This window comes from Lynx canadensis, chromosome F1 (assembly GCF_007474595.2).
Source record: "Lynx canadensis isolate LIC74 chromosome F1, mLynCan4.pri.v2, whole genome shotgun sequence".
Lineage (NCBI taxonomy): Eukaryota > Metazoa > Chordata > Mammalia > Carnivora > Felidae > Lynx > Lynx canadensis.
In genome coordinates this window covers 13,809,003-13,834,795 of record NC_044319.2, presented here as the reverse complement: position 1 = coordinate 13,834,795, position 25,793 = coordinate 13,809,003, and the positions used below count along the sequence as shown (strand labels likewise).

At 43.8% G+C, this 25,793-nt stretch overlaps 1 protein-coding gene across 2 annotated transcripts in view; it reads left to right on the top strand.

Moving 5' to 3' along the window:
• Positions 1-800: 800 nt before the first annotated feature.
• The window catches only part of VAMP4 (vesicle associated membrane protein 4), a 48,262-nt gene continuing 23,269 nt past the window's right edge, over positions 801-25,793 (top strand). The window contains exons 1-5 of one of the 2 annotated variants that reach the window (XM_030302037.2): positions 801-1,151; positions 1,954-2,120; positions 4,883-5,098; positions 7,575-7,706; positions 24,684-24,803. In XM_030302037.2, the coding sequence (XP_030157897.1) occupies positions 24,738-24,803 (66 nt within the window). In that variant the 5' untranslated portion in view covers positions 801-1,151; positions 1,954-2,120; positions 4,883-5,098; positions 7,575-7,706; positions 24,684-24,737. Of the gene's footprint in view, positions 1,152-1,953; positions 2,121-4,882; positions 5,099-7,574; positions 7,707-21,550; positions 21,726-24,683; positions 24,804-25,793 lie in introns of those variants that run through there. The other variant, XM_030302035.2, reaches the window with a different exon arrangement.

Genomic DNA, 25,793 nt, shown 5'->3' with positions numbered 1-25,793 from the left:
GGGGGGGTACAGGGTGAGCCGGCACCTCTCAATACATACTTGTTACTCTTCTGAATTTTCAGGTCATTACATTAGTAGTGGGATCCTGCATTTTGGTGCAGAAAAAGTACCGCCAAGTGCCAATTTTCTCCAAATTAAACCTCAATGACACAAGTAAAGTGGTTAAACTAAGGGAGGGCGAGGCGGGAGATGCAGCAGGTAACCTGGCTGGGACTACTTTCTTTTGCCAAGGTCGGGCTGTACTCTTTCCTTTCCTCACTCCCTCTAAGTTCCTGGGGCCTCCTCTTTGGGTTTTCTTTTCCCGGGCCTCCTCTTCCTCGGGTCCCTCGGTCAGACGGCTCGGCCCTTCAACATCAGAAGTGGCCACCGCGCCGGCTCGGAGAGAAGGAGAACACACAGCCCTGGACGCGCGCGCTCTCAGAGGCGGCGGAGAAGCCGGGACCCAGGAAGGCTGCCCCCACGCGGCCCTCGGACGCAAACCCGCCGCCGAGGCCCCGCCGCCGAGGCCCCGACACCGCCTCCACCCGGACTCACACCCGCGACCACGCCCCCTGCTGCCGCGCGTAGATAAACGCTAGGCGACTGCGGCGCTGCCGCAGGCGTGCGGCGTGCAACTCGCAACCAATGAGGTGCCAGGAACCAAAAGCAGTGACCAATGAGATGCTGGGAGGGCCCGGGTGGCCGACCAATCGCGACGCTGCGCACCCGGATGTGCTTGCCAGTTCTGAAGCCCATCTGTGGGCAAGTGTGAGGGGCTCCGCACGTGGGGCTGGGGCTGGCAGCCGGCAGGAGGGCTGAGCGTGTGTTTGGTTCAGTGTGACGTGCGTGGGGGTGGTGTGTAAGCGTCGTCTCCTTGGGGTTTGAGCGGGGGAGAAATCAATGTGGTTATTAGTCGTGGAAAGAATTCCACCGAGGGTGCCGGGACCAGCGTGTGTGGAAGCCCATCCGATGGTACCTCACAGGGACTAGAGAGACGAGCCTGGTCGGACAGTGAGAATATGAACCTCTTACCTAAGAGCTCCAAGGAGTTTGGCTCCGTGGACTATTGGGAGAAGTTCTTCCAGCAGCGAGGAAAGAAAGCTTTCGAGTGGTACGGAACCTACCTGGAACTGTGCGGCGTGCTGCACAAATACATCAAACCCAGGGAGAAGGTACGCGCGGCCTGGCGGTCCTGAGTGTGTGCTCGGGAACGTGGCAGATGATAACTTTACTCCTGGTGGATAGAGACAGGCGTGAGGGCCCTAATTGGGCCCATGTTTTGAGGCTTCTCCGCGTCATTCCGGCCCAAAGTAGGCAATTTAAAAGTGTTCTTGTAAAGGCTTTCGGATAACAGACATGCGGCGCCCAGCTCACCGCTGAACTAATAGCCTCATTGGGACAGTGACTTCGTTAGTTGGGCAACCTAGGTATGGCCTCCTAGAGAGACCCTGTGCTTTTCTGTCACCGTCCATCCGTGTAGAGCAGACAGTACCTGTGGCTTTACTGACACAGGAATCTGTTAGCCAAATCGTTGTTGTGGGCACACTGAATTTCAGGCACTGTGCTCAGCCCATAAGCAACAAGAGCAGCAAGGCGTAAACCTTGGGCACGTTCCGGAAGTGACAAGTGGTAAATGCAACGACGGTGTGGATAGAAATGAAATTGTACTGGAGGTAGGAAAAAAGGAAGGGAGCAAACTAACCTTCGTGGAGGATGTGCCAGACATGCTGGGTGCTGCGTGTGTGTGTGTGTGTGTGTGTGTGTGTGTGTGTCTGTGTCTGTCTGTCTGTCTGTCTGTTCAGGAGTTGAATTCTCATAATAAATTCTGTCAGGTTCATTCATTGTAGGACATGGAAACTGAGGCTCTGAGATCCAGTTTCTTGCCCAAGGTCATACATGTAGTATGGTCACATGGGTGTTTAAACTCAGGCCCATCTAGTCCCAGCGTATGCACTTCTCACCAAACTTTTCCAGAGATGGTGACATTGGGACACAGTTTTGAAGGATCAGTGGGCTTCAAGAGGCTGATCACCGTGGCCCTTCACCGAGGTCAGCAGTACAAAAGCATGGACAGCATCCAGGCCGAGCTGTCAGCCAGAGTCCTGGAGCTGGCCCCTGCCGGGATGCCCACCCAGCAGCAGGTAACAGAGCTTCGGCAGCAGCATACACGGATCTCTAGACAAGTCGTATTAGCAGCCAGGAAGGCGGAGGGTGTCTTGGAAGGAGCTAGGACCAGTGTCTGTGCCCCTGTCTATTCCTGGAGGGCATGTCAACAGCTGCGAGCTAAGTGGGCAGAGCTTACGTTCTCTTGCCCCGGGCAGTGAGAGGAAGGTGAGCGGTGGCTTTTCTTGAGACCATTGAGACCCAGGGTAGCATCTGTGTGTGTGTGGCCTCGAGACTCCTCATAGATGGCACGGAGGAAATGCTGTCCACCTTGCAGGCTCCAGCTCTTTCTACTGTGGATTGTACAGACTGTGTTTCTCTTTTCCCTCTTTGTGTAGGCCTTGACCACTCCTTGACCATTTTGCTTTTTAGAATCATCGAGTGTAGAATGGAAAAGAGCCAAAACAGCTCAGGTTCTTTTTTAGGACATTACCATTGCTGGCCTGGTATTTTACTGGTAAGGAAACTGAAAGTTTTTGCCAAAAGAGTGATGTGTTGTCCATTGACACTGTCTGTCTTGTTCCATCCTGCTCAGAAGGGTAGTTGACAGGTGACTTTTTTGTAGGCACTTTATAGTAAGGAATTTATCCTTCCTGATAGGAAAGCCAAGGTGCCTGGAGGCTCTTTGCAGTAGTGACAGATCTGAAAAGATGAACCTAGACCCCTGGTTCTCGCCTGTGCTTCTGCTCACTAGGCTGACTTGTGTTTACAGATGAATGTGTGTTTGATTCTTCCTCGCAGACTTTGCTGAGACTTTGCTGTTGGTCCATCAGAGATGCAGATCCTGTAGGGAAGTTCATTTGTGACCTTCTCTCCAGGACCTGCATCTCTGCAATATAAGGGGTCCCTGGTGATTGGTAAATACTCTTGAAAGTCTTTACAAAGAAATGGATGTGAGGGATGCCTGGCTGGCTCAGTGGAATGTGCGGCTCGTGATACCAGGTTTGTGGTTGAAGCCCTACTTTGGGTGTAGGGATTAGTTAAAAATAAAGTCTTTAAAAAAAAGAAATAGATGTGAAGATTGGGAAGGGAAATGGAAAAGTCTATGGGGAAAATGTATTTTTCTCCTAATTTTTTCTCCTGTTTAGAAAAATGAGAAAAAAGATGAGAATAATTGGGGGGAGAAATCTGTCCACACTTGGAATGGTTGCTTTCCCTCTGGATATGTTATTTTTTTCCCTGTTCAGATTCCTTCTTCATAGTTATAGTCCCCTCCTGCGTATTACCTCTAGCTTTTAAGGAAAGTCCTTTTAGGAATTGAGAAATTCATGTTTTTCTTAGGGAGAACCAGTTGCATTTCACTAATGGTTTGGGGGATCTTTATACGTTCACCTCGTTTTCAGAAAAAGTTAATTAAACGTTTTGTGATCTATGGAACGGCCCCAGGAGGTTCTTTAATAGAATGGCAAATCTTTGACGTTTTTGCTGGCCAGGACCCTGGTATCGGGACCCTCAGTTAGAAAAGGATTATAGTTTCTCATATGCCACTGCCTCCGACAGTAGGGGCATGTAAGGTTACAGAAGTCATCAGCGTCAACTGTCTTGTGGTCTGAGAACAGTGAGTACAGACCAGCAAAGGCACATACATTCTTATCTTTCTTCTTTCCAACCATCTTCTAAGTTCATAAGTGTCCAGTTACTTTCCCCTCAAATTGTAATCTGGAAAAGGCTGCATGTGTTGATGTCTAAATTTTTTTTGTTCGTTTATTTAAAAAGGCGATGAAATATATTCAATGAGATAGGTGAAGTACACGGATTTTAAGTATTTCAGTTTGGTGAGTGTTTGCATATGTATCTACTCCTGTAACCAGGTAGAACACTTAAGAATCATGACTCCAGAAATACGTTTGCACTAGGAGAATTTCTGGCTTTCGGTAATGCATTATTTGAGCACCCGATGCAATTCTTTCTTGAATTTTTACTTAAACAACAACAAAAAAAACCTTATTGTGGGTAGTATAATCATAGCTGTACTACTAGTAACAGGTTTGGATCTAACCACAGTAGCAAAAATGTTCATGTTCCTGTCTAGATTGTCACTGTCTTTACCAAGAGTCCTGACTATGTCTTGTTGAAACACCCTGTCTCGGTATTGTATGTCCCTAGAGTGTCAGTTCTTATGTTTAATCCTCAGACGTTAATCTATGTTTAACGTCTCCTTTTAGTGATTCTTTCTTGTTTCTTGTCTACTTCTATCCCCCTGTGTTTTCTGTGGTTTCTCTGTACTTAGGACTAGGATGTGGGCCTTTGTTTTCCTGTGATTTCTGGAACTTGAATTTATTGCCCTCACTTGGTTGATGTGTCTGAGAGGGCAGTTGTGGCCTTTGAGTTGAAAGCTGGGCAGAGGGCATTGCATCTACACTACCTTGTGATCATGAGCAAGATGTTGGCTGTTGTCCCTCTCAATTCCTAGGGGGAGTCTAATGCTCATGGTGGGGACTCTTGGTATGATGTCAGCTGAGTGCCTTGGGACTTTAAGGGTCCCCAAAGAACCATGTACTGGTTCCTCTTCTGGATCTAGTAAAGGAAGGATTGTGAGGCCAGGGTTGAGTTTTCAGATGTAGATGTCAGATTGGCTCCTGCGTTTTTGGGATGAGACGGAGAAGCTAGGCCTATAAATCTTGTATCCTCTGGGCAGAGCCAGTGATCCGACTCCCCCTGCCCTCTTTACTCTCCCCGAGGCTGGTACAAAACTGTTCATGAGAAGATAGTAAAATGATGCTTTCTTCCTTTATTGCAGAGACCCCACTGGCATTGTTGGTGGTAGGCCTGGGCGGGGGCAGCCTCCCCCTGTTTGTCCACGATCATTTCCCGAAGTCCTGCATTGATGCTGTGGAGATCGACCCCTCCATGTTGGAAGTGGCCACCCAGTGGTTTGGCTTCTCCCAGAGCGACCGGATGAAGGTCCACATTGCAGATGGCCTGGACTATATTACCGGCCTGGCAGGAAGAGAAGGTACTGCAATTGGAGAATTCGGAGGGATGTTGAGGGAAGAGTAATCCAAGCTTGGCAGACCTGCAAGGGCTTCTAGAATTCCTCTGTAAGAGAGCAGCGTTAGGATCGTCCCAGTCTTTCGCCTGTTCATTTCTTCATTCATTGGTTGACGTATTGATTCAGTAAATATAGAGTGCTAGCCATATGCTCAATACTGTGCTAGAAGAACTCACTTCTGGGGCGCCTGGGTGGCTCAGTTGGTTAAGCGTCTGACTCTTGATTTCGGCTCAGGTCATGATGTCATGGTTGTGAGATCGAGCCCGACATTGAGCTCTACGCCAGGCGTGGAGCTTACTTAAGATTCTCTATCTCCCTCTCTCCCTCCCCTACTCTCTCTCTCTCTCTCTCTCTCTCTCGCCTAAATAAATAAATAAATAATAAAAACAACAACAATGAAAAACCCCACACCGTTTCTGCCCTTGTGGCGCTAACACATCAGTGGGCTTCTCTCCTGATTCTCTTCTGACCCTGCGTCCTTGCCACTTCCTCACCTTCCCATGGAACCTAACGTCTGTAGTCAGGTGAGCAGAAGGGGAAAAAGATTTGGGGTGTGTGTCAGGAGGTGTTTTGTAAATCTTTCAGCTGGAGGTGAAGCCAGAGAGAGCATTCGTGTAGCCTGGTGACTAAACCTGCGGGGCGCTGGGCAGTGGCTGCAGACGGGTGTTTGGTGGTTGTAACCAGCGGGTAGGGCTGCTCCGGGCAGCGCATGAGTAGAGCCTGAAGATGCTGCTAAACATCCTACAGCGCCTGGGACGGCCACCCATGACAAAGAATCGTCTGGCCCCAGATGGCAGTTGTGCTGAGGATGTGAAACCCTGATATAGATGCCACTCGGCGGGGATTCTGATGGAGTGAAGGCTCCATTTTGCTCTAATGATTCGTATCCCAGACAGAGGACAAAAGGCATGTTAATGTTCTGCAGTGGCTCCTCCGGTCCTTCTGCCACTTTACATGTAGGCTCCCGTGACTGGTGCTTTCCTGAGTGTGTGTCCCTCAGGGAGAAGTCAGTCAGGCTGGTCCAGGCTGAAGGGAACCTGGGGAGCTTAGGCCACCCACCCTTCCTGGTCTGCCCGTTCCATACCTGATACTCTGGCTCTCGCTGGATTAGAGTAGCTCCCAGGAGGGTGTGGCAAATCAGGATGCCGGGGTGGGGGGAGTCCTTTGGTGCTGGGTGGACAGATGGTGCGTTCACGGTCATTGCAAACTGAACTAAACTATATCAGAGTTTCACAGGTGACCTGTCTGAGTCTGGGGCCAATGTGAGGGCCCAGGCCCAACCTAGCCAATACATGGGAAACACTTAAAACCGTGCTAGGCTCCTGGCAGGCACTTCGTGCGTGATGTGTTGCCATTGTGACTGCCTGTCGGTCAGTGTTGAACAGCCTGGTGATCATGTCTAACAGCCACCTTCCAGATTGTTGGAGGGCTCAGTGCTACAAATGGGGGCAGTGGTGTCCTTGGACTTTGATGAGCCAACATGTTTAAGAAACCAAAATGAGATCTGTGTTGTAGATACTAACAGGCTTGCGGGAGTCCTAAGTCAAGATTTATTTTATTAATTTAATTTTATTTTTTTAATATTTTTATTTATTTTAGAGAGAGGGAAAGAGAGACATAGGGGCAGAGAGAGAGGGACACACAGAATCCAAAGCAGGCTTCAGGCTCTGAGCTGTTAGCACAGAGCCCAACGCGGGGCTTGAACTCATGAACCACGAGATCATGACCTGAGCCGCAGTCAGACGCTTAACCAACTGAGCCACCCAGGTGCCCATTACGTTATGATTTATTACTTATTGAATAATCATTATCATAGTCTCAAAGTTTGCTAAAAATCAGTCAGTAGCATTGCAGGCTTATTCCTTGTAAAAACCATTTTCTTCATAGCAAGGAGTACATCTGATTCATCATCAGTACTTTCTCACCCATTTAGCAAAATCTTTCTTTCTTGAATGTTTTTAGAATTACCTGGAGGTTGAAGAAAAACACCAGAAGCTTCCCATCTCCCCTCACACCTGTTCCATCCCACTCCAGGGTTTTGACTCAATTGGTCAGGAATGGAGCCCAGGTTCTCAAAGTATTTAGGATGTTCCCAGGGTGAATCTAATGTTCTGTTGGGATTGAAAATTGCTATATAGATAGACTCTCAACCAAGTAGCAATCATGCTAGGATGGGTCCCATTAATTTATTTGGAAGCCTTTGGTAAGTGCTTTCAAATGTGGAAGTAGATGAGATGAATGCCCTCTCAGGTGGGGTGCTCACAGTAAACCCCTGACTGGCAGCGACTCCCCTGACAGTGACATCAGTGCCCTTACAGGCGAACCACAGCCTCCACGTCATCCTAACTGAGCCGCTTGCGGCCCCCACAGGTCACAGGGGAGATGCGGTGTAAGCGTGTAAGTGGTGTCAGGCAGAGCCTTGTTTGCTTCTCTTTCCCAGTGCGGCCCCACTACAGCGTCATCATGTTTGACGTAGACAGTAAGGACCCAACACTGGGGATGAGTTGTCCGCCGCCGGCTTTTGTGGACCAGCCTTTCCTGCAGAAGGTCAAAAGCATCTTGACTCCTGAAGGTAGGAAGACAAAGGTTGGGGAGGGAGGAGGGGTGGGTCCTTTAAATTTGTTTTTCTTTTCAAATGAAAAATGCTCATGTCAGAAGTGTGTAGCTTGATGAATTTTCCAAAATTGAATACACCCACTCTTGGGCACCAAACACGGAACATTTCCAGAAGTCCAGAAAGTCCTCTTTCGTGCTTCCAGTAACTCATCCTCCTCTCAGGGATAACAACTATCCTAACTTAAGCCAGCACAGCTTAGTTTTGCCCATTTTTGGTTTTTGTATAAATATAATCTTACAGAATATATTCTTTGATTTCTTTCATTAACATGATGTTCGTGAGAATCACCCATAGTGTCGTGTTTAAGTTGTACCTTATATTGCTGTGCAGTGTCCTTGTGTGGCCGTACCACATTCATTTCTCCATTCTGCTGTTGGTATTTGGATTGTTTCCTTTTGGGGGCTTTTATAAGTAGTGCCTGCCCTGGTGTGAAGCCCAGATTCCTCTACCTCTGCCCCCAGGAGGAACCTGCACGTTTGGGAAGGTTTATGTTTGCCAGGAGCATGAGGCACGTGCCTCCCCGCCCCTCAGAGCCTGCACTGGCGACCTGGCCTCTCCAGACACTGGGCCTGGTCCAGGTCCACGTCCCTTCTGCCTTGGCTGTGGATGGCTGGGGCGCAGTGTGCACCCAGGTTGCTTACGGAAGGCAGTTTGGGCCCTCCAGGCCTGGGGAGTTTAGGGTGGTCTCAGACCACCTGCCAAGCCTGCAGCCCCGAGAGAGCCCACCAGCCACCACAAATCTTTCTCAGGGAGCTGCTCTCAACAGGCAGCAGTCAGTCTCCCATTGGACTGGCCGCCAATGGGGGCCGCTTGGGGCTTACCAGTAATCAGGTCTCCAGGGGTCTCTTGTTGAACACTGCCCCAGGCGGCGGCCCTGAAGTCTAGACGTCCTCTAGCTTTCCCTTTAGGCGAGTGTGCACACTGGAGTAGGCTGCATCTGGGATTTATCCACATACCTGTGGCCGGGACAGCCTGCTCCCCTGCCGCCTCTCCAGACAGTTGCCCTCCTCCTGGCTTCTGGCTGCCCATGCACAGCCACCTGCTGAGCCTCGTGAGCGCAGGGATCCCAGCCCAAAAAGGCCTTCTGAGACAGCAGCTGGAAATGGAGGGCAGACAGCCCAATTTGGGCTTAGCTGCCTGACGGCATTGCTGGCTTCTCCACCACCCAGTGGTGCCACATGTGTCCCACTATTCACAATAGCTAAGAGGTGAAGCAGCCCAAATATCCACCGATGGGCAAATGCATGAAGAAAATGTGCTATTTACGTACAGTAGAATACTAATCATCCTTTAAAGTGAATGAAATCTTGACAGATGCTACAACATGGATAATGTTTGAGGATGTTGTACTAAGTGAAATAAGCCAGTCACAAAAAGACAAGTACTATAGGATTCCACTTGAGTGGGGTATCTGAAGTAGTCAGATTCTTAGAAACAGAAAGTAGAACTGTCATTGCCAAGGTTTTGAGAGAGAGGGAAGTGGGGAGTTGTTCAGTGGCCATAGAGTTTTAGTTTTACATAGAGTTTTAGAGCTCTGTTGTAATGTGGCTATTGCTAACACTACTGAACTGTACACTTTAAAATGGTTAAGAGGGGGGCCCTGGGTGGCTCAGTCAACCAGTTAAGTGTCCAACTCTTGATTTCAGCTCAGGTCATGATTTCAGGGTTCATGGGATAGAACTCCATGTTGGGCTCTACACTGACTGCGCGGAGCCTGCTTAAGATTCACTGTTTCCCTCTCTCTCTGCCCATTCCCCTGCCCCAAATATAAAGAAACATAAAAAAGTGGTTAAGAGGGACAGCACCTGGCTGGCTCATTCAGTAGAGCATGCGACTCTTGATCTCAGGGTCATGAGCTTGAGCCCCATGTTGGGCATAGAGCTTACTTAAAAAAACTTTTTTTAAAAATCAGGAAATTAAATACACATATGCATACACACACGTACTAAACTTTCCTGCCTAAGAGCCTTTGTTCTTGCTGCTTTTTGCATGACTGATTCCTTCTCATATTTCTGGTTTCAGCCTAAATGTTACCCCCCCCACCACCCCCCCCGGAAAAATCCCCCCTGACAGCCCTATCTTTTGAAATAGCCACTTGTTTGTTCTTTTCAAAACATTTATCACAACATATAATTTATTTCTGCCTTTCTTTCCTGCTATACTATAAAGTCTGAAGACAGCAGCTGTGCTTATATTTAAGGCACACAACTTAATTTAGTAAGAGATATACAATAAACGTCCAGTATACTTTTTGTGAGTGAACAAATGAGTCTGTATAAGCTGGGAATAATAACATGGGATTGCCGTGAGAATCAGATGCAGTAACGTATTGGCAGAGGGCCTGGCACATACCTCTAGTTTCTAGGGACAGACATTTTTATTTCCCAGATGACCTTTCAAGTCTGATCTAACTCCAGGCTTCTCAGGGATGGTACAGGACCCTGGGCAAGGCAAGTATGTGCATGTTAGTAAGCAGAACCCCTGTATTCTAGTCAGTAAGAGCAACCTTACCAAAAAGTAGGATTTTTCATGCCTGGGACAAACAGGTACAGAAGTAGTTGTTTGTTTTTTGCTCAGAACTCACGATATCCTTAGGGCCATCCACGCCTTATGGGAGAGGGTGGAATACTTAAAACAGGGGTTCTGAATCTGGGAACCCTTGAGGACCCATGAATAGAATTCAGAGGGTCTGTAGACTTCGATGGGGAAAAAATTATATCTTTATTTCCACTAACCTCTAACAAATTTAGCATTTCCTTCAACTATAGACGGAGATCCCTCTCCACAAAAGTAAACCCTGTCAGTAGTACTAGCTGTACCTGTGATTTTATTACCAATTGGAACCACTAAGATTTTTGTATCACATTACAGTCATAGATATCTTGAAATATACTTATATGTGGAATTAAGGTACAAAACAGATGAACAAAAGAGAAGGCAAGCAAAAATGATATAAAAACAGAGAAGGAGACAAACCACAAGAGACTCTTAAATACAGAGAACAAACTGAAGGTTGTTGTCAGGGTGTTGGGTGGGGAGTTGCGCACTTGTTGGGAGGGCACTGGGTGTTATATGTAAGTGATGAATCACTAAATTCTGTTCCTGAAATCATTACTATGCTATATGTTAACTAACTTGGATTTAAATTAAAAAATAATAAATTATTTAAAAAACAAAAATAGATATCTTGAATATTGTTTATGCTCGTTACTAATTCAAAATCATGGTAGATGTTGAGTATGACACTAGATTTTGTGGTTTAAGGAGTTAATAAAGCACATACCTTAGTGTATCAGAAATTTCACTTTTAAAATATTTTATAGCATTATAAATTGCCTTGCTTTGCAATTCTGCGTAGTTTATTATTTAAAAAAAAATTTTTTTTAATGTTTATTTATTTTTGGGAGAGAGAGCACAAGCAGGGGAGGGGCAGAGAGAGAGGGAGACACAGAATCCGAAGCAGGCTCCAGGCTCTGAGCTGTCAGCACAGAGCCTGATGCAGGGATCTAACTCACGAACTGTGAGGTCATGACCTGAGCTGAAGTCGGATGCTCAACCAACTGAGCCACCCAGGTGCCGCTGTGTATTTTATTTTGATGCATTTAGAAATGTTACTCTGATAAGAGGTCCCTAGACTTGACCAGATTGGCAAAGGTTCTTGGTGCACAATGCCTGTCACTTAACAGGAGCATTGTGAATGTTTCTTCGTGGTTGAGAGAATTTCTCCTATGTTTTTGTTACTGCTTTGAATCTATAATTATGCAAAGAATAAACCAGAAAGGCTTGCTTGGTCCTTAGCGAAAACCTGATTACATTCTTTTAGAAAAACGTTGTTAGAGATTTATTATTTCACTTTAACTTTTCATTCTCTGAAGGAAGTTTGAAATACATCTATTAAAGGTATTTGGATGATATAATTCCATTCCTTTTACATAACTGTTCATGTATACTTGTGACCATAGCATCTAAAATTTTTTTTTTTTTACATTTTATTTATTTTTGATAGAGACAGAGCACAAGTCGGGGAGGGGCAGAGAGAGAGGGAGACACAGAATCCGAAGCAGGCTCCAGGCTCGAGCTGTCAGCACAGAGCCCGACGCAGGGCTCGAACTCACAAACCGCGAGATCATGACCTGAGCCGAAGTCGGACGTTTAACCGACTGAGCCACCCAGGCGCCCCAATGACCATAGCATCTAAAGTGGGGAACTGTGATTTGTGATATTAATTTAACTCAGTGAAGTGTGACTGTGATTCTAAGACCCAGCTTTTCAAGGATCGTGTCTTAAGCTTAGAAATGAGTGTGAGCAGTGATGCAGAATTTTCTTTGCTTAAAAGAAAAAGATTAAAAATGAAAATAATATTCACAACTCTAATAAAGGAAAATAGGAATGATAAATGCATATATATCATACATATAGAGGTTTAGATATAGTCTACGTACAGATAAAAATATGAAGTAAAAGGAGATTCTTCTTGTCTAAGAAATCTGTGATATGTGGCAGAAGGGGAGCTGGTTCAAGGATCTCTGATTAAACGTGCCTTCATTGCCAGAAGAAACCAGAATCCTCTTCTCACGCTCGCTCTCCCCCAGTCAGAAGCCATGAAAAGTGATGACTTCTGACTACTGAGGTGTGTCTGGGAGGACCTAAGAAACTCTCCCGTTTAGAAAACCCTCTCTACTTTCTTGCATAGTTGCTAGCAAATGAGCTTATCCCTTTACAGTACTTTAAGCGCAGCTTAGATAAAGTTCCCTTTCAGGTATGATGCAGTAAATTGAGACAGACCATTGCTCCCTCTAGCAATTAATAGAAAACCAGATAAATACCAAAAACATCTCTATGAAGCAGTCAGAAGACTGTTTAAGCAGGAAGACAGAAAGGGCCAAGATTCCAGAGAAGGAACTGCGAAAAGGTAGTCTGCATTTGCCCTGGAGACGCTTACAGATTTCAGGTGCAGGGAAAGCTCCTGAGCAAGCATCTGGGCTTTGCCTGGGCCGAGGACTGTTGTGGGGACAAAACAAACAAGCAAACCAGTGACACTTTGGGGTTTCCCAGGACCAGAAAGACAAAACTGCAATCTTAGAGAGCCAGGATCTCAGGGAGAAGGAAACAGTAATGAATTGAGGGACTCAGATATTTTTCTCCTCAAAATTTTGCTGAATTCTAAAGCTGTTTTGGGGTGGGAGGCTGAGATGATCAAACCACTGTTTTTCAGAGGCTTTTTGCTTAGCATCTTTATCAGCAGAGATGAGAGTGAATCTTCTTTAGAAGATTTTGGAGGATAATATCACATACATACACAATATTTCTTACATTCAGTATTTTATATTCCATTTTTAATACTCAATTATTTTACACTCAATAATCAGTACTGAATATCAAAAACTATTAGGTTGGGTGCCTGGGTGGCTCAGTTGATTGAGCATCTGACTCTTGATTTTGGCTCCAGTCATGATCTCATGGTCATGGGATTGAGCCCTGCATGGGGATATGTGCTGGGCGAAGAGCCTGCTTGAGATTCCCTCCCTCCCTCCCTCCTCCCAAATGCATGTGCTCTCTCTCAAAAAAAAAAAAGAAACAAACACAACTATTAGGTATGCCGAGATAAGAGTCTTATGACCAAAAACCAAGAGAAAAATAGACAATAGAATCCAGCCCATAACTAATCCAGGATTAGATTAACAGACAAGCACTCTGATTAAAATGTTCATAAAAATAGATGAAACACAGACAATTTCACTGGAGACTTAGAATCTACTTTTTAATGGAAATTCTGGAACCAAAAATACAGGAACTGAAGTGAAGGGGGCCTGGGAAGTGAGGAAGCAGAAATCTGTCTGTGCCCGTGGCTGCTGCCATTGCTTTGGGGCATATGCCTCAGCTGCAGCTCTGGAGCCGTGTTGTCAGTGCCAAAGCCCTAAGAGCTAGTGCAGACTCAGAGGATTTGTACACACATTTTAAAAAACCAAACTTCTATTTTTTTTTTAATTAAAAAAAATTTTTAATGTTTATTTTTGAGAGAGAGAGAGAATGCGAGTTGGGGAGAGGCAGAGGGAGAGGGGGACAGAGAATCTGAAACTGGCTCTGTGCTGACCACAGAGATGGAGAGCTCAAATTCAAGAACCATGAGATCAAGACCTGAGCCGAAGTCAGATGCTTAACTGACTCAGCCACCCAGGCACCTGAAAAGACCAAACTTTTAAAATAGAAGTTCATACATTTGTCTTCAAGAATATACTGTTGAGGCGCCTGGCTGGTTCTGTTGGAAGAGCTCTCGGGGTCCTGAGTTCAAGCCCCACTTCGGGTGTAGAGATTACTTAAATAAATAAAACTTGAAAAAAAAAAAAAAGTATACTGTGTTGCAGTAAATAGGTTCCAGAACATAAAGATGCATTCTTTTTTCAAGAATAATTTCTCAAGAATTCTCCAAATAATTCTAAGCACAAGTATGTTTTCAAGTATACTATCATGACATTTTAGAAAGTAATTGGAAAACTTATTGCTCTATCTATGAAGGATGGGAACAGGGGTTCAGTGATTGCCAAAGAATTTCCTTAAAACATTCCATAAGGATGGTTATCATTGAGTTTGATCCCAGACAGATAGCCTATAGTTAATCCCATATGCCATGTTCCAGTCCTGGGACTGCTTAACATTAAAGTATACATTCCAAGCAGATGTGATGAATTCAGAGTCACAGGAAAGATACTGTGAATTTTTCTGTTAATTCTTTTTTTTTTTTTTTTTCTGTTCAAGTGGGGAGAGTTGGATGCTCAATAAACTCAAACAACAAGCATAAGTAGAGCCAGAAGGAAAACTACTGCTTTATTATTTTTTTAAATGTTTATTTCAGAGAGGGGGGAGACACAGTCTGAATCAGGTTCCAGGCTCTGAGCTGTCAGCACAGAGCCGGATGTGGGGCTCGAACTCACAAACCTTGAGATTATGACCTGAGCCAAAGTCAGACGCCCAACTGACTGAGCCACCCAGGCACCCCAAAACTGATTTATTATTAATGATGAAAAATAGACATGCAATCTACCACAACATAGGGAAAAATTGGATAGGATATGGCAAGCTATGGATGATTCAGAAAGTTGTTTTCTAGTTAATGCTAATTAAAATTAAAGTATTTTGTTTGTTTACACTTTATAAGTAAGATACAAAGATAAAGTGTCTCCAAGAAATGCATTTTGAAATGCCAATGAAGTTCAAGTGTAACTTGACTTGAATGAATAATGAGCTGAAATGACTGTGGAATCCCAAAATCAATATTTATTTAAATATTTAAAGGCAATGATATTGACTAAGGTTTAAAGTAATCACGTTGCCTCTGTTCATTTCTTGATTTTATTTTTATGAGTCACAAACTTACATTGCTCATATTCTTTTTTCCCCTCCTGTTACCTTGAAATGCCAAAAGAAAATCAGTGCCAATAGGCCAGACTCTTCCTTGCTAGTCAAGCTATAATAACAATGAAACAGTTCAGAGAAAAGCAAATCTGTAAAAATGGAAAAACTCTATATTGTTTATAAGGTGACAAGAATGTATAAATATTGTTTTGCTAAGAGCTTGTGATATTCTTAGAAGATAATAAGGAGGCAGAGATTACTCCTTGTTTGCTGCCCGGGAAATGAAACTGGTATTGAAAGTTAGTGACCGTGAAGTCATGCAGCAGGCTAAGTGCTTGTAGGATCCCCATGCCCTGGGAATGCTAAAACTTTTCTCTATCACTTCTCTTATTTTCTTCTTTCTTGCGTCTTTTTGCTCCTTCAAAAGCAAACTTTAAAAAGCATAACCCACTCAATAAATTCATTGTGTGCTTGTACTGTGCAAGATATGATGGAGGATAAAAAGGAATCTAAGTCCACATCCTTGATGTCAAATGGTCAAAATGACCATTCTAGCCTGGATCTTCTCAGCTGCTGAGCCATCCTTTTGTTCACTGTGTTAAGTTCCAAAACTTCTCCATTTTCTTTACACTCCCAACTGTAACACTGCTTCCTTGACCCTTCACATTGACTCTTGAGTTTTACTGAACATTTCTAGGTGATCTTGTGAGTTTCCCTAACTTCTCTTTTCCATTTCAAAATTTCTCTGTATCTTTATCAGTCACTTCCTTTCTTCTTGCCTCCAAGAAAGGATTCTCTCTCCATCCTGCCCAGAACGTACCTCTGGTACTCTTCTAACCCTGATCCTCCCACCTCTGCAAGGGACATCACCCATCCTTATTTCTGTTTTGATTTTGCGTTATAGTCTCACTCTCTTTGTGGCTCCTTACTCCCCATTCCTATGTATAACTTGGTCATTTCTGATAGTACCTTGATTGTGCTGCTGCTCGAACTGCAATTTAGTGTGCCGTTTCCCTTTACAATTAAATTTCTTGGAAGTGGAATCTATAATCTGCAGTTCCACTAAAAAATAACTCTTACAAGATGCATTCCACATCCACAATGTTACTGAAATACTTCTTGAAAATCAATAATGTTCTGTGAGTCAGCAAATCTAATGGCTTTTTCTAGCCTTCGTTCCCACTTTCCTCCACCCCCCACCAATTTCTCTGAAGTCTTTTTATTTTTTTTATTTTAGAGAGAGAGAGAGAGAGAGAGAACGTGTGTGAGCTGGGGAGAGGGGCCGGGGGAGAGAGACAATCTTGAGCAGGCTCTGCACTGAGCCCCAGCACAGGGCTCAATCCCACCACCCTGGGATCATGACCTGAGCCAAAATCAAGAGTTGCACGCTCAACTTACTGAGCCACCCAAGCACCCCTGAAGTTTTTATTATTTTTTTAACAGGACTTTTAAGTTTTTTTTTATTATTATTAATCTCTACACCTAATGTGGGGCTCAAACTCACCACCCTGAGATCTAGAGTCCGTGCTCTTCCAACAGCCATCCAGGCACCCATGAAGTTTGATGCTAATAACCCTTCCTTTTTCTTTTACACTGTCCTGTCTTGTCATGTCTGCTGCTCCAACCGCTTCTCATGGACTGCTCTCCCTATCTCTAATGCCTACCTTCTCCTAAGTGCCCTTTCCCTTAAATACATTCTTCCTTGGATTCTTCTTCATAGAGATAATAGTTGAAGCCGAGGATTCCCATGCTCTGGGAATTATAAACAATTTAAGCAGTGCAATTTATAATAAAGACACTGGGGCACTCCAACCAACAGATTCATTTTCAGATACAAGGTCTTGGCCCTGTTTCAAAGATTAGTGAGTAAATGTATGATGATACCTTTGAGTCAAAATAAAAAGATTAAAGTATATCTGCTTTTTTTTTTTTTTTCAACGTTTATTTATTTTTGGGACAGAGAGAGACAGAGCATGAACGGGGGAGGGGCAGAGAGAGGGAGACACAGAATCGGAAACAGGCTCCAGGCTCCGAGCCATCAGCCCAGAGCCTGACGCGGGGCTCGAACTCACGGACCGCGAGATCGTGACCTGGCTGAAGTCGGACGCTTAACCGACTGCGCCACCCAGGCGCCCCTATATCTGCTTTTTTAAATCCTTACCACTTTAACTGACTTTTTTAAATGTTTGTTTATTTTTTTTTTAATTTTTTTTTTTCAACGTTTATTTATTTTTGGGACAGAGAGAGACAGAGCATGAACGGGGGAGGGGCAACGAGAGAAGGAGACACAGAATCGGAAACAGGCTCCAGGCTCCGAGCCATCAGCCCAGAGCCCGACGCGGGGCTCGAACTCCCGGACCGCGAGATCGTGACCTGGCTGAAGTCGGACGGTTAACCGACTGCGCCACCCAGGCACCCCTGTTTGTTTATTTTTGAGAGAGCAAGTGAGTGGTGGAGCAGCAGAGAGAGAGGATCCCAAGCAGGCTCTGCACTATGGGCCTCAAACCCACAAATCATGAGATCATGACCTGAACCGAAGTTGGATACTTAACTGACTGAGCCACCCAGGTGCCTCCTGACTTTTTAAATTAACCAATGAACATCTGGTCTCAATTTCAGTGGGAAAGAGAATCTCTCCTGTAGTATACAAATGGTACAAAATACCACACAATGAGAAAAGGTTTCCTTTCTGTGTTAGTCCGTTGAGGTTGTTATAACAAAATACCACAGACCAGATGGCTTAAACAACAGAAATTTTCTAGAGGCTAAACGTCCAAAATCACGGTGCCATCAGGATTGGTTTCTGGTGAGACCTCTCTTCCTGACCTTTTCATCTGGCTTGCAAGCCACTTTCTCAATGTGGCCTCACATGGCCTCATCTCCATGCCCACACACACATGGACACCAGCCCTATCAGATTAGGGCGTCACCCTTATGACCAACGTCATTTAAACCTTATTATCTACCTAAGGCCCAGTTTCTACATACAGTCACATTGTGGGTTAGGGCTTCAGCGTATGAATTGGGAGGGGTTCGGGAGGACGCAATTCATGCCAAATTCCATGCCAGATTCTCAGCCCTTCTGGGTTTTTTTGTATGTGATGCTCAAATGGAAGCAGAGTCCATGTACTGTTCTGCACCTTTTCTCACTTTACGGTAACATACAGAGAAGCACCTGCACGGCTCAGTTGGTTAAGCGTCTAACTCTTGATTTTAGCTCAGGTCATGATCTCACAATAATGCCGAGCCTGCTTTGGATCCTCTCTCTCCCTTTCTCTCTGCTCCTCCCCCACTCATGCTCACATGTTCTCTCTCCCTGTCTCTCTAAATAAATAAATAAATAAATAAATAAATAAATAAATACATAAATACATAAATAAATAAAATATTTTAAAAACCACATAGAGATATTCTAAGTGAGTACATGTATATCTACTTCAGTTTAATCACTATATACTGTTACCTTAAATGGATATTTCAAACTTATTTCCTATTGCTGGACAGTTAAAGCTTCTTTTTTTTTCCATGCTTGTTGCAAAAATCCTTTGAAGAATATTCTTAGAAAATGCCTTTATACAACTTGGGGAAGTATATCAGTGGGATAAATTTTAGAAATAGAATTGTTAGGTCAAAAGGAACTTAATATAATTTTTGACGTGTTTTACCACCCTGAACTTAAAAAAATTTGTACCAATTTATACTTCCACCAAGTGTTGAAGAAAGCTTGTTCTTCCCACCTCCCACACCACAATACCGCGTGTACACATCTCCATCACTGTGTTGTCAAACTTTTTAATCTTTGCCATTGAGCTAGCAAAAGGATCAAATTTTCAAATTAGACTCAGAAATCAGAGATCTTACCATTTTAAACTCTACTAATTTCAAAGATACCACTGACCAAGAGGCACAAAATAGGGAGAGGTTCAGGATTCAGTGCTGTTTCCCAGGTCCTTTCTTCCTGCGTTGGGTGCATCTCTAAGATCATAGATGTGGTTTCTAAATAAGGTATGTAGTCACCTCACTTACACAGAAGCAACCAACTCAGTTTTGGAACATCTCCATTACATGCTGAGTTACATAAATTACATGATATTTTCCAGTCATGCACCTCAAATCCACAGATTTCGGGGGTGTTTACCATAAACAGTCCCAGCCCAGGAATATCTTACTGAAGGAATTCCATAGATAAACTCTCCTTACTAGCAAATACTATTAATTTGTTTGTCAGGAGGTCTGTTATTCCATATTTCTAAGAATTACATGCTTGCTTGCTTTTCTAGGGGTATTCCTCTATAAGGGGAGAGAATGTATTGCAGATCTGCTGCTAAATTCCTTCCTTCCCGGTCAGTGATAGATGAAAAATGGTATTTGATTTACATTTTGGCTGATGTTGAACGGTTGTTCACATGCTTAGAATTGTTTTGTACTTTTTTTTCTGCCTTATGGGAACAGAGACAACAACAAAATATTGAAACCTGCAAAGTAGATGAATCAGTGACAATTACTTTAGCAGACTTAAGAAACAAGAATCCTAAGCAGGCCAGGAAGCAACCTGATTTACACGGCTAAACCCTGCATAAATAAGGCTCGGGAATTAGAAGTGCTAGGTAACTCTGAGCATGATGTGAGCTAAAAAACAGAAGGAATAATAGAAAGTTTAAGAATCAATCAGATGCTCAGGGGCACCTGGGTGGCTCAGTCAGTTAGGCCTTCCACTCTTGAATTGGGCTCTGGTCTTGATCTGAGGGTCATGAGTTCAGGCCACTTTGTGCTCCGCTGGGTGGGAAGCCTACTTCAAGAAAATAAATATATCAGATGAAAGAGAAATTATAAGAAAATTGGAAGATGAACATCTGAATAATTAATTGAAGCTCAAGAAAGAGAAAATAGGGTGAAAATAACCAAATAATTCAAGTTGGTGAGCCTGGAACCCTGTTCTGACCTTACATCCAGTGCTGTTTATATCCTTTCAGGCTTACTGGTATATCTGATTGATAGTAACTGTAAAGTGACATTTTCTACCCTTTCCAAAATATAGGGGAGAGTCAAAGGGACTTTGTTCAGGTGATTAAGGGGTGGGACTGGCATTACCCCTCCCCTCAGCAATCTTACCAAAATGGTTGGCAGAACTAAAGAATTATGGTTAAAACAAAAAGAATTAGTTATACAAGTTACGCAGTGAGGTGCTCCTACAACTCAATCACACTCTTAAGTTGTGTAAGTAAGAAAGGCTGATGCTGTAAGTGCCTCAGACTCTAACTGGCTAAGGCACCAAAGGAGGGAGACACCCCATAACAAGCAGATTTACAGACGTAAAATCACCTGTGGAAGAAGGAAATAACTTTTGGGTCATCTGTGGGGTCTAGGGTAGTGTCACCATTATGCCTAAGCAGAGAAACTGTAAGAAGCTTTCCTTCTAGGTGGGTGGTGTCTGTCCAAGTCAGCCTGGGTCTGAGTAGTAAACTCACAGCGAGTCTAACGCCAGGTTTTCAGAAACTTCAACTGACAACCCACGGCTGTTTCTCAGCATCCCAGGATGATTGAATCAGAATCTCAAAGTAGTGTTTGGGCATTGTAGTTTTTAAAGCTTTCCAGGTGCTTGAACATTAATCAGAAACCTTTAATCAGAGTCATCCCAGCCAGGGCATCTTCCAGTTAGGTACGTTTTAACTGAAAAATGCCTGCAACGCTGTATCAACAAGGGACCCACACGTATTAAGTGAAAAAGATGCGTAATGCACAAATGATCGGGGTGGGGGGAATGAGTAAAACAGTCCAGCAGCGGCGTGTGTGGGAGGAATGGCTAAGTGAAACAAGGGACCGTAAAAGCATTATCTAGAATGGTTTTGGATTACTATGCCCACCTAATTCAGGCTTGGAAGTTTAAATATGATACTGAGGGGGTGAAGGGGGAGGGTGAAAAGAACAGTGGACAGGCCATACAAGGGTGATTTCCTAACTGAAACCTGAAGGCTCCGGTGTCTGGACCTAGTTATTTTAGGTTAAAAAGAATACAGGGGAAAGAGCACTGAGTCCTCGTCCCAAATCTACCCAAACTAGCTTGCAGCCGCCAGTAAATCTAGACCAGAGATTCCTAACGTCTAAAATGAGGTGGGATTCGCAACCCTCAATATCTCCCTGCTAGTCTAACTGCATCGATAAACAAGGGGTCACTTAGAGCTTCCGGAAAGGCCCAGACAATCCGAAGTAGTTCCGGGGCTGCGAACCATCCTCCTTGTTTTCTACTCGGTTTCTTTAGCCAAGGGTGATGGGCTGCGTCTAAAGCATCACCTAAAAGCCTCTTCCACCCCAGTCCCGGGCTTGTACAGCGCGCGCCCTGAGGGACTTCTCCCAGCTTCCTCCGCCTCCCCTGGAGGCGCTCCACTCACTCGATTCCTTCGACCATCTCCGCCGCCTGGGCCCGCCCCCTCGCCCGGCGCCAGGCCGCGGAGCGCCGATCGGCTCGATGAGCGGGGGCGCAGCTGCGGCGGAGCGGCCGACGCCGAGTCCGCGCCCACTGTCTCCCCCTCCCCGTTTTCTTTCTGCGCTTCCCACTCCTTCCCCCGCCCTCCCAGCGCTGTCGGCCCCGGAGAGCTGCCCGGAGCTCCCCGGGAGACTCAGGTACTGGCGCCGGCCCTCTCGACGGGAGGGGCTGGTGTGAGGAGGAAGGAAACGGAGACGACGCCCCTGTTCCGCCGCGTCCCAACGTCCGCGTTGGGCGGCGAGACCCGCCTGGGGCGGGAGGGACCCCCGACTGGGGAAAGGCTGGATTCGGGCCAGGTGTCGTGGAGGAGGACGACCTGGACGGGGGTGTGCGGGAGGGGGGGGGGAGAGGGGGAGAAGAATGGCAATTGAAGGGTGCTCTGGGAGATGGAACAGTGGAGGGCGTGGGGAGGGTTTGAGAAGAGTGGGAGGCACCCTGGAATGTGAGTGGGTATCTTGGGGTAGAAAGGACCAGAGTTACGAGCAGATGTCGGAGGACGAGGCCTGGTGCGACAATTGGGGTGGGTGGGGGGGGGGGGCGGGGAACCGAGCTACTTGCTGGAGGGGATGGATTTGTTTCATTATTTAAAGTCGAGGGAGAAAGAGCGCCAACGCTGCTGTGTTTTATAACGTCCAGGTGACGTGAATCATTACAGTTTGATAGTTTTTGTGAGTAACATCTCCAAGCTGTGTCCAAGTCACATATTTCCGTGAAACTGCACCAGTCAAGGCTGTTGATGGAGATAAGGAAGAGGAGTCAGAAGGGAATGGAGGCGGGGAAAAGGGAAACCTCTGCCCAGATTCAAGCTTTGTGTGAAATGAAATACATAGGGGTTTTTGTTCTGTGCCTAAAGCAAAAAAGAGGCCAACGTTTACTAAACAAGTTAGAAGTGTATTACATGTAAAGACATTGAATAGAAAACTACTGCCTCTTAAAAAATATATATACACGAAATTGTAAACGTATGGTCATGACATAAGCATATGGTGATGTGACATTTTTAGAGTGAATTGTGTATTGGTGTTCCACTCTCAGTATGAAATGCATGATGAAAGCTCTCTTATTTACATATTTACCCAGACACAAATCCCTGAATTCATGTGTAATGTTTGCAGGGGAAAGTGTAGGTAGAAATATATGCCTGATTTCTGAGCATTCTTTATTTCTACTAGTTATTTGACACAAATCAGTTGCATAGTTAATCTTGCCTGATGCTTTGCTGATGGCTTTTCTGTTATCAGACACTTTTCTTGTCTCCGTGAGGCTGGTCCTTGGATTATAGGACCTGATTATGGTGTTTGCTCATCATTAAACTTGTAGCTTTACTGTATATTTCATAAAGATGTAAGTCTGCCTGTTTGGGGGATATTAAAGAAGCACCTTTGTTGGGTTTAAAATATAAATAACATACAGGTATAATTAAAAGCTCAGAAAACTTGCTTCCTGTTTTTTCCTGGAGTCTGTAATATTTCTGTGTGAATGAATTATTCTGAAATCAAAGTATGAGGAATAAAATGGGCCAGATGTACATGACAGAAATATTGTGGGATGAACTCTAGAACTGTTACTTAGGTAGCAAGAATTTGATTTTTGTTACAAGTGATTAGGTTTCTGATTTAGAAGCATTTCTTATCAAAGAAAAGTGTATCAATTTGTTTTGATAGGGCACTACCTTAAAATATTACTTTTATTTGGTTTATGAAACTGGACTCTGGGCTTGTATATGTTAACTAGCAAACTGATGCCTAATTAAAGATCTTAGAGGCGATTTCTTATGGAAGGGGAAAGAGGGCTGCTGGGTTGTTTATAGGGAAGTGGTCTTTCTAGAACAGAACTGTGTAACTTGATAGGCAGCTAATTGAATAAATATTAAAAGTGATCATGCATAACCATTGGTTAATTTGGGTCTATGTGTCTGCTGTTTCAGTCGATAGAGGGAATATTAGTTACTTTTCCTAAATTAAATTCTCTTTTAGCTTCTTAGTGCCTACTTTAAAGGAGTATCATATAGACTAAAAGAAAATACATGTAAGTCACTGAGCACAGTGCATACCACATAGTAAAAGATTCAGTACTTTAGCTAGTAGCTATTCTCATTTTTTATCCATTTTATAATCCAAGAAACTGAAAACTCATGTTTGCATGTCAGCTTTTTCTCCAGAAATTTTGAATAAGCTGCATACTCAAGCATTTTCTTGGAAAACCACAATGCATATTAGCATATGAAAAGCTGTGAAACTTTCTGTAGGAAAAAAAGAAATAAAACCAAAGAAAACCAATAACAACAACCAAAAAAAACCCTTCAAAACAGCATCCTGGCTCTGTTTAACACAGTATTTAATAAACATCCCTTTTCTTAGAGCCTAGTGCTGTGCTTTAGAATAGGGTGTTATAATTTACAGAATGTTTTTGCATGAATTATCTGATTGACTGTGCCAACTCCATGCAGAAGCCTAGAAATCACTATTTCACACTTGAAACGGAATCATGGTTTAATCAACTAACTAAAAATTAGAGAACTAGGAGTGTTCTGTCTTCTAATTCCAGGTTAAACTCTTAAAGCATTTAATGCCTCATTTTCTCCAAATTTCCCGCACTCCTAGGCAATCTGCTCTTTAGTTTTATAAAAACTTTCACTAGGGGCACCTGGGTAGTTCAGAAGTCGTTTTAGCTTCCGAGTCTTAATTTCGGCTCAGGTCATCATCTCTGGTGCCTCAGATCAGGCCCCGAATTGGGCTCTGCACTGACAGCAAGGAGCTTGGGATTCCCTCTCTCTCTGTCCCTTCCCTGCTCGCACATGTGCTCCATCTCTCTCAAAATAAATATTATAAAAAAAAAAAAAAAATCACTGATTTCCCCCACATGTTCTCTTTCACAAGTTACAAGTTACATACATTTTCTCACGGTTTTTAACTTTTTTATGTATCAAGGCCTGGCATGGAGGACAGCATCACCCGGAATGAAGCAAGTGGGAAGGCAGTGGTTGAAGTCAGAGAAGTCAAGGAGGCTCCACCATACAAGGCTTTGAACACTATTTAAGTACTTTAGCTTTCACCCTCAAGTCTCAAATATAATGACATGCATTTTCCCTTAAGGTGGCGAATACTTGTTCTGCTGGGAAACAGAGAAGTACCTCTTGAGTAAAAAATATGCCTCCCAAGTTCAAGCGCCACCTAAATGACGATGATGTCACTGGTTCTGTGAAAAGTGAAAGGGTAAGTTCAGAATCTTCAGTTTTTAAACAGATTAAAAATATGCTTTCATTCCTTTTGTAAATTGTTTTAGAAAAATCTAAATTTTATGGCTGTATTCTACTTTATATTTTTTTCTTCATAGTAAATATTTAAAAGTGTATGTTCCTTAGATTGGTGATTCATTTGAATCCTGCATCCATTATTGATCAGATTATGCTCACTGCTTCTTTCTAGTCTTTCAAAGAGAATGTTAAATACACAGGATCTTATTCAGAACTCTGGGCCAAAATTGGTTGGAATTGAGAGTTTTTAAGATTTTAGTAAGGTAGTTAAGTGCATATTATATAACAGCCTTTTTAGTGTCTGGAGCAGCACCTCCAAGTATGTTAGTATTTCTCAGAGAAATGTCTGACTAGTAAGTAAAGCTAACATCAGTTCACGCTAGGTTTTCCTCCAAATGAGTTTTGGCTCTAAACTTACAAAACCTCTTGGTTTTCAGAACTTTTTAGATTTTTGAAATTGCAGATAAAGAATTCTTGTTCTGTAACTGTCCTCGGAGTCCAGAGTAGTTTTTATATAATGTTCAATTTCCTATTTATCCCAGAACATTCTATGCAGATGTGTATAAATCTGAATTTTGGAAGACAGCATTTGATATAAATGTTGTAGATAGGTTGCTTTTAGAATAAGCACTCACTAAATATTTATTAGGGAAGGAATTAGTGGTATTCTTTTTTATCCAGCAACCTAAAGCCCTTGCTCACTTCCTATCTCATTGCTATTCCTTCATTTACGGATTCATTTATTGACCACCTGCTCTTGTGCTAAAAACTGGAGGGCCCATATAGAGCTTATAGTCTACTTGACTTCATTTTACACGTTCCTTTTTTGTACAAGCTCTGAACCTCCTATTATTCACTCTGCCCAACATCTTACAATTTAAAAGTGTCTTTTAGTATAATACAGGAAATGTATCTTCCCTTTATCCTAACTTTCTGTAGTTTTTACTTG